Source organism: Hippocampus bargibanti, linkage group LG11 (genome assembly GCF_051943395.1).
Source record: "Hippocampus bargibanti isolate YZ-2025 linkage group LG11, ASM5194339v1, whole genome shotgun sequence".
NCBI classification, from domain to species: Eukaryota; Metazoa; Chordata; class Actinopteri; order Syngnathiformes; family Syngnathidae; genus Hippocampus; species Hippocampus bargibanti.
The window spans coordinates 10,207,786-10,220,910 of record NC_142744.1 but is presented as its reverse complement, the minus strand read 5'-3'; the positions used below and the strand labels follow the sequence as shown (position 1 = coordinate 10,220,910).

General features: G+C 40.9%; 2 protein-coding genes across 2 annotated transcripts; both read right to left on the bottom strand.

The window, feature by feature from the left end:
• Window positions 1-1,536: 1,536 nt before the first annotated feature.
• On the bottom strand, window positions 1,537-9,536 carry grk7a (G protein-coupled receptor kinase 7a). The gene is made up of 4 exons (XM_089008520.1): window positions 8,664-9,536; window positions 7,233-7,688; window positions 5,583-5,863; window positions 1,537-2,608 (listed from the first exon to the last, which is right to left on the bottom strand). Exons 1-4 carry the CDS (start codon window positions 9,258-9,260, stop codon window positions 2,269-2,271), a joined length of 1,674 nt encoding a protein of 557 aa, XP_088864646.1. The 5' UTR covers window positions 9,261-9,536; the 3' UTR covers window positions 1,537-2,268.
• Window positions 9,537-10,464: 928 nt separating this feature from the next.
• Window positions 10,465-12,874, bottom strand: fbxo36b (F-box protein 36b). The gene is made up of 4 exons (XM_089008521.1): window positions 12,769-12,874; window positions 12,093-12,201; window positions 11,714-11,886; window positions 10,465-11,622 (listed from the first exon to the last, which is right to left on the bottom strand). Exons 1-4 carry the CDS (start codon window positions 12,862-12,864, stop codon window positions 11,362-11,364), a joined length of 639 nt encoding a protein of 212 aa, XP_088864647.1. The 5' UTR covers window positions 12,865-12,874; the 3' UTR covers window positions 10,465-11,361.
• Between the last annotated feature and the right edge of the window lie 251 nt (window positions 12,875-13,125).

Genomic DNA, 13,125 nt, shown 5'->3' with positions numbered 1-13,125 from the left:
GTCTCCGGACAAGTTGTGTCCATAATTTGTAAAATGGCTTCAAATGACTTCTACTGAGCGTATTTTACAAAGATTCCACCGCATATAGCTATATTTTACGTTTTAAAACTTGCGCTGAATATTCCAGAAGTCTTGTTATTGAGTTGGTGACGCGTCCGTACGTGACGTCACTGAAGGAACACCCCTGACGGAAAAAAAGGACACATTTTAGCAGTCCTTCCATCACGTCAATGCATTTTACTGTGCTTGTTTGGTCTGAAAACGTCATGTTGCACCAAAAAGAGCCAGAAGAGGGCGACCAAGCTCCATATAAGGAATTTATCAGCCTGTGGAAACGGGCTGATTAATTCCTCACAGGGAGCATGGTCACCATTTTCTGCCTCTTTTCTGGGACGCTACGTTGCAGTCCAGATGCCTCAAAATGACACGGAAGGACTTCTTTAATCAATTGCAAACATGTATGCTTTCCTCTTGAGAACTATTTGAATCATATTCATAACTGGATATGTAACAACAAAGCATCTTCTCCGAATCTGAAGCCATTGTTTTGATTCTTCAGCAATGCAAGACGTCTTGTCGTGACGTCACAAACGGGGGGCGGGACTTTCTGAAAATGCCCAATTCGAGCTCATTTTTTTGCAGATTTTGGAGACTTTAAGTCATTTTTATTGGTGTTTTGCATTTGAATAAAAATATCATACTGCGTGTTTTGGTTATTTCAGATGCTATAAAACGTTTCTGTGATGTCAGTTAAGAAACAAAAAAGTGACATTGGTTGTCCTTTAAATACTAATGGTTTTTTTGTTTTGTTGTGAATCACTAAGGTTTTGTATATATAAACATGGGATAAGTGGGTTCCTCTCCCATCTTTTTTCGTTAAAAAAGACCATTCTGAGCGACAAAAACAAACAGCAGACATTTCAAAAGACATTTTGAACTTTATTTCATGACATTTCAGCCTTACATCTGTCTTCTACATGTCCTGTTTAATCTTCTCTCGTGTTATATTTACAAGTAGGTACATTAAACTTTTAATATTAATGGTAAAAACTCAAAATTGAGGAAAGAAGAACCCTCAGAAACATTCATACTCCTACCACAGCTTGGTCTTGGTAGAACAAGGATTTTATTGTATCTTTTTAATTCAAATTATCAATCTTGTGGCAATTTTTTCAATCACAAAGAGACTGTCCGATGCTGCGAATGGTTATCTTCTGCGCATCTGGTTCGAGTTATTTACAAAGAACAGAACATTCCACAATTCATGACCCAATTCCTCAAAAATGTCCTTCTCCACCCGTTATTCCCATTCTCTGGTATAATAATGTCCATACATTCCTATTATTTCATTGATTTGCCTCATAGCACCAAAATAGGGAGGGACTAAATCACTTACATTGTTCCTCAATAAGAATATAAAGATATATCGATGTACTCTATGTACAATATTTACTTTTTTATTTTCATAGAAGTTTCAAGAAAGAGGTCAGAGGTTTGTGATTACACTGCACAATGACTACAGTTGTTAAAAAGCACTTTTTATTGTGTATATGTGTGTGTGTGTGTGTGTGTGTGTGTGTGTGTGTGTGTGTGTGTGTGTGTGTGTGTGTGTGTGTGTGTGTGTGTGTGTGTGTGTGTGTGTGTCCTTGGGATGGCAGAATGATGCCAGGGAAGGCTTCAACGTTGATGTCTACCACACCATGCGGAATGAGGTGTAGTTTTTAGCCGTGGCGCAAAAACGTACAATTCCTTAAAATCCTAATTCCAATCAAGTTAATTTCACATATAAAGTAAATCATTTGCAAATCATCAAAAATGGAATGTAGGACAAAGACAATATTTTATTTTCAAACTGATTTACTTTGTTTTTTGGCAAATATTTTTTTTAATTTAGAATCTTATCTTAACGTTTTCAAAAAACCTTGAGCTGCTCTACAGTGACATTTCTTATTTTACCCTCATAATGCGTTAGGTGTTTTCTCCTATATGGCAGACAGGTGTTCAAGTCAAAACCATGTCTAATGGTACAATATCCTCCAGAGATATGTTTCTTGTGTAGAAGGAAAAAAATGCTTTGTTGCCAACTTGTTTTATCTGTAGCCAATTCTGAACTTTTTGGGTGGTGGATTTTAATAACCGTCATTTCGTAATGTCAGGGCCTGAGAACCCAAAGAGAAACATGTATTTTCTTTTTTCCTCGAAAAATGATCCATTATTCAACGTGTTCAAATTGTACACGCGATGTGGAAAAACAAAGGAGGAGTCCTCTTACAGCAAAATACAAGTGCCCGACTTCTTTTCATCATCCAGATTTCCGCTGCCCTCTTTCCTATTAGGATCATTGAGCTCGTCAAACAGTCCCGTTTCGATCATCTCCTGTTGCCATTGGATCGGCACGGCGCCCGTGCTGAACTCCTTGAAGAATTTGTCATCCTTGGCGTCAAACTCGATGCCTTTGATTTCGGAGAACTCGGCGATGTCGCCTGTGTCCTTGGCGTAGACCACATTGGGCTTGGGCACCCACGGGGGCGGCACCAGGCCGGCCTCCAGACGGGCAAAGTTTATGCTCTTGAACCACGGATGCTTCCTGGGATCGTCCAGGTTGTCCCTAAGTGGAAGGAAAGAAACATACAATTCAGGGAATTGATTTTGTGTATATATGCAATATTATTTTTTGATTATTTTGCTGCAAATATATGTGTTAAAGAGTGAGCTTGTTTAGCTAGCTGGCAACTAGCTGGCAGCAAGCTTTCTATTTGCTATCTAGACTATCTAGCTAGCTAAATAGCTATCTATCTATTTGCTATGTATTTACTGTCTATAAACTATCTAGCTAGCTGGCAACCTAGCTAGCTATCGATTTGCTATCCATAAACTATCTAGCTAGCTATCTATTTTCTATCTATTAGCTAGCTAGCTGGCAACCTAACTAGCTATATATTTGCTATTTCCCATCCATTAGCTAGCTAGCTGGCAACATAGCTAGCTTTCTATTTGCTATCTAGACTATCTAGCTAGCTATCTATTTGCTATGTATTTACTGTCTATAAACTATCTAGCTAGCTGGCAACCTAGCTGGCTATCGATTTGCTATCCATAAACTATCTATCTAGCTATCTATTTTCTATCTATTAGCTAGCTCGCTGGCAACCTAGCTTGCTTTGTATTTGCTATCTATAAACTATCTAGCATGCTAGCTATCTATTTCCCATCCATTAGCTAGCTAGCTGGCTACTTAGCTAGCTTTCTATTTGCTATCTAGACTAGCTAGCTAGCTAGCTAGCTATTTGCTATGTATTTACTGTCTATAAACTATCTAGCTAGCTGGCAACCGAGCTAGCTATGGATTTGCTATCCATAAACTATCTAGCTAGCTATCTATTTTCTATCTATTAGCTAGATGGCAGCCTAGCTTGCTTTCTATGAACTATCTAGCATGCTAGCTATCTATTTGCTATCTATTAGCTAGCTGGCAACCTAGCTAGCTATATATTTGCTATCTATAAACTATCTAGCTAGCTAGCCTTCTATTAGTTATATATTAGTGAGCTAGCTAACTTTCTATCTATTTGAGTTATTCCAGGTTGAGTGAATGTTGGCGCATGTGGCTGCCGCTACTCACCCACAGAAAATGGATAACCACAGAGTTTTGAAAGGCGCTTATAATTGGAATGTATTTATTAATTATTATTATTATTATTATTATTAAATTAATAATTAACAACTAGTGAAATCTTCACATTTGCTCCATTTGTATTTTTCACAAATTAAACTATTGGACAGTCCCAATGTGGGTCTGGTATTTTTTTCAGAATTATTGATCAATGCATAGAGTTGAAAAGTGGTGTTTCTATGGTGACGGAATTTCAAATATGCAGTCTTGATGTTGTGTGTATCAATACAGACTTATTAACTAATTTAATTACGGTCATGAATGTGAGTCTCAGGAGAGTGATGTTTTTTTAATTACAGTAATCCCTCGTTTTTCACTGTTAATGGGGACCAGATCACCCGCGATACACAAAAATTCGCAAAGTAGGGATATTGTGCTGTCATTGGGTGACGTTTGCGCTGGGAACCAATCAAGCTACAGCCATGTACAAAACCTGCGAGTCATTCGGCATTTTTTTTTTTATTCTGAACGTTTTTTTTCCTGAAAAAAACATCCGCAATGCACTGAAACCGCGATAAGTGAAACGCAAAGTAGCCAGGGATCACAAATATGCATAAATACATTTATAATGTCTGTTAAAAAAGTATGTTTCAATCAATTTAAATGAGTTAAAAGAATTGATTCCCAACCAATGATCATATTTCGTTCAATTGCGCTGAAAATGATTCCATAACTTTTTTTAACTAATAAAGAGATAAAACAATTCCAACGTATTCCACAATGGTTGAATCATTAATCAGACAATACTTTTTTTTACCCCGAATGTAAAATTTGAGCCATGGTTGGTTTAAAGCAGCCGCATGTGGCTCTTTCACCCCCCTGCTGCGGCTCCCTGCGGCTTTAGAAAATAAATAACGAGTATTTAATTTAATGTATATTATTTTAGTTCGTTCGTTTTTAAAATGTAATTCTAAATTTGAAGATTATGGTGATTATAAAAAATACAAAATAAAATGTTTTTTTTTTTTGGTCGCTCATAATATACGTCACAACCATCGACAGTGGACGTATATCCGGTCACAACCGCCAAATTGCGCACGATTTCTTGAACCCAACTATGGATAAATCTAAGAAAAGAAAAGTGTCTGAAGAAAACAGAACGTTTAAAGATATGTGGGCAGATTCGTTCGCCTTCACTGCTGACGAGACGGGTTTACCGGTATGCTTAATATGTAATGAGAAGTTAGCGTCTTTTTTTTCGGAGTTTAAAATGTTTTTGTTGCGTGCAGAAATGTAATTTCGCTTCTCTGTAACAGTTCATTGATTCATAAATGCAACACACTATAGTTTGTTTATGCATATATAAAGGTAAAAAACGATGATGCAGTGTTGTCTTCATTTTAAATGTCAAAAGGATTTTGTGGCTCCCAGTGTTTTCTTTTCTGTGGGAAATGGGTCCAAATGGCTCTTTGAGTCGTAAAAGTTGCCCACTCCTGGTTTAAAGTAACGTATTCTCTGCACTAGAAGGCGCACCTAAAAGCAAAGATTTTTTCAAAAGATGACCATGCGCCACATAATCCGGTGCGCTTTATGTATGTAAAACTTTTCATCATGTCATTCAATGAAGGTGCCCCTTATAATGCGGCGCACCTTATGTATGGAAATGGTTTTTAAATATGTCATTCGTTGAAGGTGCGCCTTACGTTCCAGAAAATATGGTATGTTGGAAGGGTATTTTTACTCTTATGCTATCCAAAAAATTGCTTTTTGATATGGTCTAGAACAGTGGTTCTTAACCTGGGTTCGATCAAACCCTATCCTCCGGTGGTCCACCCTAAATCTAGTCTGCAGTCATTGGAAGAAGGGTTTGGTGAATGAGCATATGAAACTAGTGGGGTTCGGTGCCTCCGAAGATTAAGAACCACTGGTCTAGTACGATCGTGAATGACTGCGCCCAAGTAAATCTCACTTTATGCCGAGACGCTCGTCCATTTTCTTCTTGAGGAACAGCTGGATGATGTCTTTTGTGGTGGCATCGAAACACTTGTGCTCCCATTTGGGTTCTTCGTTGAGAATACGACGTTGCACCTCCTCCTTTTCCACCTTCTCCTTTTTACTCTCGGGCCCTTTGAAAGGCGTGTAGCCAGCTACCATCTCATAGATGCTGCACCCCAGCGCCCACCAGTCCACTGACGTCCTGTATGGGGTTTTGTTCAGAAGCTCCGGGGCCATGTAGGCGCCGGTACCAGCCTGTGTGAGGATGACAGAGGAAAGCTTTGTGAAAGACAGAAGGAACCTGAAGAATGGGATCGGGTCTTCACGAAAAAGAAAATTTAATTGGGATATATGGGCCGTAAAAGAGCTCTTCGGTCATGTTGACTTTCACCTTTAGCTTAGTTCCTTGTGTCATCTTCCCCCCCACCCCGAGCCCCTCCTCCCCTCATCCCACACGACCTGACCTGCAGTCTCAAGGCAGGATCTTAATCGTAATGCTAAACCTACTACCTGTCAAGAGTCATGTGCGTCTCTATGCCGAGAGAGTTCTCCCTGCCTCTTATACACCTACCAACCATTTCTGGGCTACTGTTGAGGATGCTAGGTAGGACACGTAAAAAACATGGAGCCTCTTGGTGACTGATTGATGCGATCAAATATCACGACAAGACAACATCAAGAAATCAATCGAAAGCTATCCGACTCTAGGCTGGCAGGATATTAAAAACCAGAACGTGTGTAAGCGTTATTCTCAACTTCTTTTGGAGTTTTTTTTCATGTGAGAGCGTGGAATACAAGAGATGCTTCAACTCCTTGGCTATAAACTTCAAGTCACCTTCCCTGAAGACTTCTACTATTACTTTTCTGTCAATCTGATCAGGGACAGACTGTATAATGCCCGTTAAGAGGATTCGGTGGGACCAAAACCAGCCTTGCCATAGGAGCCTTTAGCTGGCTGAAGAGCATCAAAGAACTGGATAATGAGATTACCATCGTTCAGAAGAGTCGAGGGTTTACTCTTTGCTAGAGCAAAGACAAGGCCCTAAAAGATACCCGTTTTCACAATTGGTCATCTTTCGTGACATTTGGAGTTTAGAGAAAAGACTGGAGTTTCTGTTTTATTGGATGACGGGTGCATTGTGCACAATATACTAAAAATAAACTTTTTTGGACAGTAATAACAGAAATTATAAAAATAAAACTAGCTACTGAAGAAGAGTAGATTTTCAGGGGTTATGGGTAAAGATGTGTAGGGTTGCAACACAGTGGCATACAGAGTTGCGTACAGAGTCAAAAATATTCCAAGATGGGCCGAAAATAATTTAGCTCTAATCTGATCACAAAAGTATGAGTTAGATCATGAATACAGAGACCATTTGCACAGGTCTTTAAGCGGTATTGTAATCCCCGTCTGGATTTACAGTGACAAAACCCACCCAGATTGACAACCAGCCCAAGAACCTGGGTACAGTTTTAGCAACAACGTAATGACAAGCATCTTTTACCTAATGAGACTTGAGCACCCGGAAGCAGTTTAATAGTTTTGCCATGCCTTCACTTTGTTGTCTGTCTCGCAAATTTTAGGAGCAAGGCTGGATTTGGATCCAAAAAGAGCACTACTTACCATCTGGGAGACGGTTTTGCCAGGGGCAATCTCGATGGCCAGACCCAAATCTGAAAGTCGACATTGGCCGACACTGTCCAGCAAGACGTTCTCGGGTTTCATGTCACGATAAATGATATCCATGGCATGCAGGTGAAGAATACCGGTAGTGATCTGGGCGGTGTAGTGAACGATGCGCTTCATGTCAATGCCCTTGTCCACACCATTGCCGTCATAGCCTATATTGTAGATGTGGTACTTGAGGTCTCCTCCGTTCATCAGGGTCATGACAAGGCACAGGTGAGTCTTGGTGTCATAAGCGTAGCTCAAGTTGACCAGGAAAAGACTGTTGACCTTCTCCAAGATCTTTTTCTCCAAAAGGGCCATCTTCTCACCGCCCTTTTTCTTCAGACGCTTTTTACACAACTTCTTGCAGGCGTACATCTGGCCTGTGTTTTTCACCTGAACGGCGCATACCTGCACCACCACCCCCCCAAAAAAAATCATGTCAACGGTTGGATTTGATCTGCCACAGATGCAACCTTTAACTCCATCTCCCTTCGCTCCGTTAGGTCTTGGAATTTCACAAAATATATGCCAAAACTCGAGATTTCATTTAGTTTCAGATGTCAATCAGCTCATTTACAAGCTTTGAAGCTAGGTGGCAGATAATTTCAGAAATGTTCAACATCAGTGTCCTCAGAAATGAAAACAACTGCACATTTTTAATGTTCAGAATGGGTTCAGCCAAAGTAGTGTAACCAAACAACTTCTCTCATTTAGGATTTTGCTAGGCGAAATATTTGTGCCTTGCAATCAAAACAATTCAGAAAGAGTTCAGAAAATCTTCTGAACTTAATTCTGTTATTGGATTTTTGCTATGGTGTCCACTGAGCATGCTACTGAACAAAGGAGTTCCCCAAGGATCTGTACTTGGTCCCATGTCATTCAGGCTGTTTCAAATTTGGTGACATTTAGCCATCAGGACGAAACAATGTGTTGTTTTAATCCCAAATATGAAGATTTTTAATCACAACTTTTGTCATTTAAGGTTGTGAAGATGAACTCATCACTCATATAATAACTTTATTACCGGAATATATCTTTTACTAGGAATATGCATTGTACTCAATGGGAGATGTGTGTTGAGTACAATGATTAATACATGACCGTTCTACTTTCTCCATCACTGTTTTATAAATGACGTAAAAGGATTCCTCAAGACTCACCTTTTGATCATGTGCCACTTATTCTGAAAACTAGGTTGCTGAAATTGAACCATGATATTTCAATGCGCCTCATGACTGGATGAAACAAGTTGCTATAGGTTAATGTCACATTGGTGATGTAATGCATCTTTGTATTTCTTTCATTTCAGCAAAATTCATTAACGGAGCCTGAACAATTTGAAGAGATCATTTCATCAAACACACTGATAATATGTCACCTTACCTCACCGAAGCCCCCTTTTCCCAGAGTCCTGAACTCATAGAAGTACTTGTCGCTGATTGGCTGCTTCTCATACTCCTTCCACTGGAGAAATTTATCAAAGAATGGACTGGCCTGGTAATCTGTAAAGGGTTTCCCCTTCAAATACTCTCTCACGCCTTCCTGGACTTTGCCTTTCATCACCTCATTGAAGTTAGAATCTGTCACCGCTTTGCATTTGTCAGCCGCCTCCCCTGTGAGAAAAGCCAAGAAGTTCTTGGAGTCAGCTTTGCAAAACTTGCTGATGATGTTCTGACGCGTCTTGTCTTTGACGGCGCCTTCGGCCAGATCCCATTCGTAAAGCTCGTCTAAGAAATCGTTTGCGAGTTTATACTGGGCATTGGTCGCCAGGAACTGGCGGAAAAACTTTTTGCCGATAGGTTGCCATTCACAGATGGATGTGAAGTCCTTATCGATGGAAGATCGCACCACGGTGCATTGGTCCGGCTTGGGCAGAGACAAGCTCCGACGGCGCTTTTTCATCTCCTTGTCGTCACCACCCTGGGCTTTTAGATAGGCCGTGTTGGCCACCAGGTTATCCAGTCCCCCCATGTCACACATCTTGACAGCTGTAGGTGGTGGCCCCCGGGCCCCCTTACGCGGCTGACTTCTTCAACAACTCCCAAGGGGAAAACCCTCTTGCAACCGATGCGGCGTGGCGGAGGACTTGGGCGGGGTTGCGGGACTCTCAAAAGCCGGGGAAGGAATGAGCTCCTTCGCCCGACCTACCTGCAAACGTAAGACACACTGACACACCCAGTAATTACTCATTTAGAATTTAATACCAGGGAGGGATTTTGGCTTAAGTATCTTTCTGTGGTCTATTTGAGGATGCTGTGCACAGAAAGGGAATCGTAAGCGGGCTATGCCCTAAGAAGCTTTGCGGCCCTCTCGATCTGTTCACCATGTTCGGCGGTCATTTGCAGGGATCCTTGACGGTGCTCTCACTCGTTCAGTTGGGGGTATTTCTTTTGATGTCAACTATTTCATAGATCGACAACTGCTTTATGGTCGATTAAAATAGTACCGAATGTTTGGGTTTGGTTTTAATTAGTTATTTTGACCATTAACAAATCTCACCGACCGACATGAGTTGGCCATAATTTTAACACGGTGAAACCACCACACTGCTAATCACTAAAGAAGACCATAACTCATTCCCAGCCAGACATGTACAAAAATGTGTCCACGCCAGTGCCATGGTTTTTGTCATTTTCACGCAAATTCCATGACCCACAGAATATTGACTTTTTGGACATTCAGTGCAGCATAATAAACCTTAGACTCTCTTCTTTTATCAGAAAAAATGTTCATTCCTAAATTATATGGGTCTGGAGTTATCTGAGCTTGAAACAGGGGCCCCTAGTGGAAGGAAAAAAAAACATTGCCAGAGGTCTGACCAGCGCTTTATCTGCACCCCTCCGCAAGAAAAAACTAAAACCCTAACTAATTCCGGAAAGGCGCTCCATGTCATATTTTCAATTCGGGAATGGCAGTGATTGAGTTAAGTGGAGCAGAATGGTGACGAGATCTAACCTCAGGACTCTTTTCTTTACCTGGGAGATAAAGCGGAGACAAAGCGGGGGGGGGATTAGGAACCGTTCAAAATAGCAAAACAACCTTCACCACATCTACTAATAATGTCAAAAAAGCCTACTGCATGTAGATGGTGACAACATCGAGGTTCGGTGCTCTTTTCTTCACCTTGGAAACTGCCCCAGAGACCATGCGGAGGAAATTATGAACCGTACAAAATAGCAAAAAAAAAAAAAAAAAAAAAAAAATCACAAAACATCAGCATATCTCCTACTAAAAATGTCAAAAAAAAAGCCTACTAGAACTCAATCACACTGTAGTCGGTGGTTCATGAAATTAAGGAACTGACTCCCGTTTAACACGATTTTCAATCTTCCATAAATATCAACCACGTCAAATGTCATGTTGTAAATGGATCACAGAGGCTGTAAGGGTTTAAGACCCCTGAGTGGATGAAACTGGGGCAAGGCTTCCAGAACTTCCCAAAGGTCAAATAGTTAATCTGCACGCTCACAAGTCACCGTACGAAGTGTCGCTTGGAAACTGCAATGAGGGAATGACTGGTGAGCCACGAATTGTCATGGCAGGTCCATCGCCAGGTGAATGGATTATGCGGTAGACGCGAGTCGTATGTGGGGCAAACACGTCGGCAATTGAGCGGGAGACTGAGCTGAGGTTCAGCAGACGACAAGCTACAAACGTCTTCCATTATTTTCACTACTTGCTATGAGATGTTTGATGTGCGAGAGGCATGAGCCTTTTAACCTGGGAGGGATTAGCGTTGGATTGACGAGCAAGTAAAGGTTAAGAGGACCAGAGCATCTTGAGTATCGAGAGCATATGGTCATTACATGGTGCGACTCCATTTTTTTTAATGACTCAATGTGTCCACTCAGTGAGCGGTCGCCAGAAACAAACATCATAGGCAAAAAAAGGAATAAATTCCGCTCAAACATTTGGATTTTCAGCAACAAGACTGCACCCACTTTTGATCGATTTCGGGGCCCTCACCCTGCAACAAAAGTAAAATGGCGCTGAGTTATATTAGTGGGAAATCAAAATTATATAACAGGAGGCAAAATATGACATTGATTTTTTTGTTTTATTTTGTATTTTTTTAGTGCTCTCATACTTCCATTGTGTCTTGCACTCCAGCGACTGGTTTTCGGGGGGCACAAGGTGTCTCTGACCTTTTCTCTTGAGTCAACTCTATCTTCTCCCCTTCACCCTTCAGCCGTCTGCGGCTGATGAGTTTCTGTAGCTGCAATTTATTGGTGAAAAAGATGTTACGCCAACCCACTTCTTGCGCCAGCGCGGGAACCTCAGGGGAAACTGTTTTACAGCAGCGCCGAACTGCCTGCTCCCAGAATTCTTCTGAGCCACATAACTATCCAACAGAGTTGAGAAAATCAATACAATGCTGCCCTATTTATTAAATTCCAGGGCTTTTTTATTTTTTGTGCATTTAGAGTACTCACCTGCCTGAACTTGCGCGAGGTTCGCCCCAGTTGACCTACATCTTCTATCTCAAGATAGTTGACGATTTGCAGAAGTAAGGAGTCGGGGAGACGTGCCAGGTAATCAAACTGGCCTTGGCAGAGACTCTTGGTGTACTGCAAGGCACCATAGCCAAAGATTGTGCGGATGTCATCTGCAACGGAGAAGATATTTCTGTCAAGACAAATCAGGTGGACATTAAAGACACTCAGATTATGTCTACACATCCTTCAAATTACATATGCTATCTTTATAATATTCCCTGATACATTACCGTTCCACCACTAAAGCTTATAGCAGGGATCCCAAATCTAATTCAATACAGATACAGTAATTCCTTATATTGTACAAAGTCCTTACTTTGTAGTTTGCTGTCATCCAGGAAGTCCTCGTGGGACATGATCAGTTGACCGGGCTTCGAAAGCCTGTATACAGCTCGGGGAGATATCACCCACCATCTCCAAATTACCTGTGTGTAAAACAAGGACTGTACAGTCAAGGGACATCACGCACGGGCAATGATGACCAACCAATGCCAGATTTCACACAGGGACATTTGGTAGTAGATTGAGAGGAGGTGATCATTATTTCAGTACTGTATGTAATTTTTGTGGCCATTTTTCTAAAGTAAATTGGGTGCCTTGTCTATAACAGCAAGGTTAATTATTTAGTTTTTTCAAAAGTTACACGTGGGACAAAAATTCAAGATTGTAGTGTAGAGTTCATTCTATTGAGTGTTGTGCAATTATTTTCTCGTTTGATGAGTGCATTTTATGTAAATAGCTAGACTAAAGGATTTCAGTCGACTTCATAAAAATATAAAATGAATACTGTACCACTCTAGGGGGTTAATGTAAAAAAAATAGAAAATCTTAATTTTATTCATACGAGAACGGGAGCTGGGCAGCGAGCATGGCTGCCGTTAACGGTTCATTGCTAAAGTTGCACTCGGCGCGAGCTGACGAAAACGGAGTAAAAAGTTACAAAGAAAATTACATAAAATTTCGACAATGGCCATTAAAGTGCGTGTACTTACGTCTTCCTTGGTAACGACACAATTATAATAGTTTTTATTTGTTGAAGGACCCCGTCCAGCGACTTCAAACAGCGGATCTGTCAACAGGGACGCCATGACAGTTTTTTCAACCCGTTTCCATAGTAACTGTGCTCGATAATTTCTGCGGGATTGTCACATTGAAGTGACGATACATCACAATCATGTCACAGCTTTCAGTTGACCCAAAGTTACAGGAAAAGGTAGGAAGAACTCATTTATTTCTGTAGTTGGCTCAATGGTCCCCAAAATGTACGATATGCACTTTTTGTTACAACAATGTATCGCCAATTATTTTATCTGGGGACCCCCGCCTTCGACTCTTGGCGAAATCACCAG

Coding starts and splice junctions, on each gene's coding strand:
- fbxo36b (XM_089008521.1), bottom strand. CDS start 12,864: ATGGCGTCCCTGTTGACAGATCCGCTGTTTGAAGTCGCTGGACGGGGT. Junction 12,202..12,768: donor GTGTCGTTACCAAGGAAGAC/GTAAGTACACGC, acceptor TTTTACACACAG/GTAATTTGGAGATGGTGGGT. Junction 11,623..11,713: donor CCTCGCGCAAGTTCAGGCAG/GTGAGTACTCTA, acceptor TCTGTTGGATAG/TTATGTGGCTCAGAAGAATT.
- grk7a (XM_089008520.1), bottom strand. CDS start 9,260: ATGTGTGACATGGGGGGACTGGATAACCTGGTGGCCAACACGGCCTAT. Junction 7,689..8,663: donor GAAAAGGGGGCTTCGGTGAG/GTAAGGTGACAT, acceptor GTGGTGGTGCAG/GTATGCGCCGTTCAGGTGAA. Junction 5,864..7,232: donor GCAAAACCGTCTCCCAGATG/GTAAGTAGTGCT, acceptor ATCCTCACACAG/GCTGGTACCGGCGCCTACAT.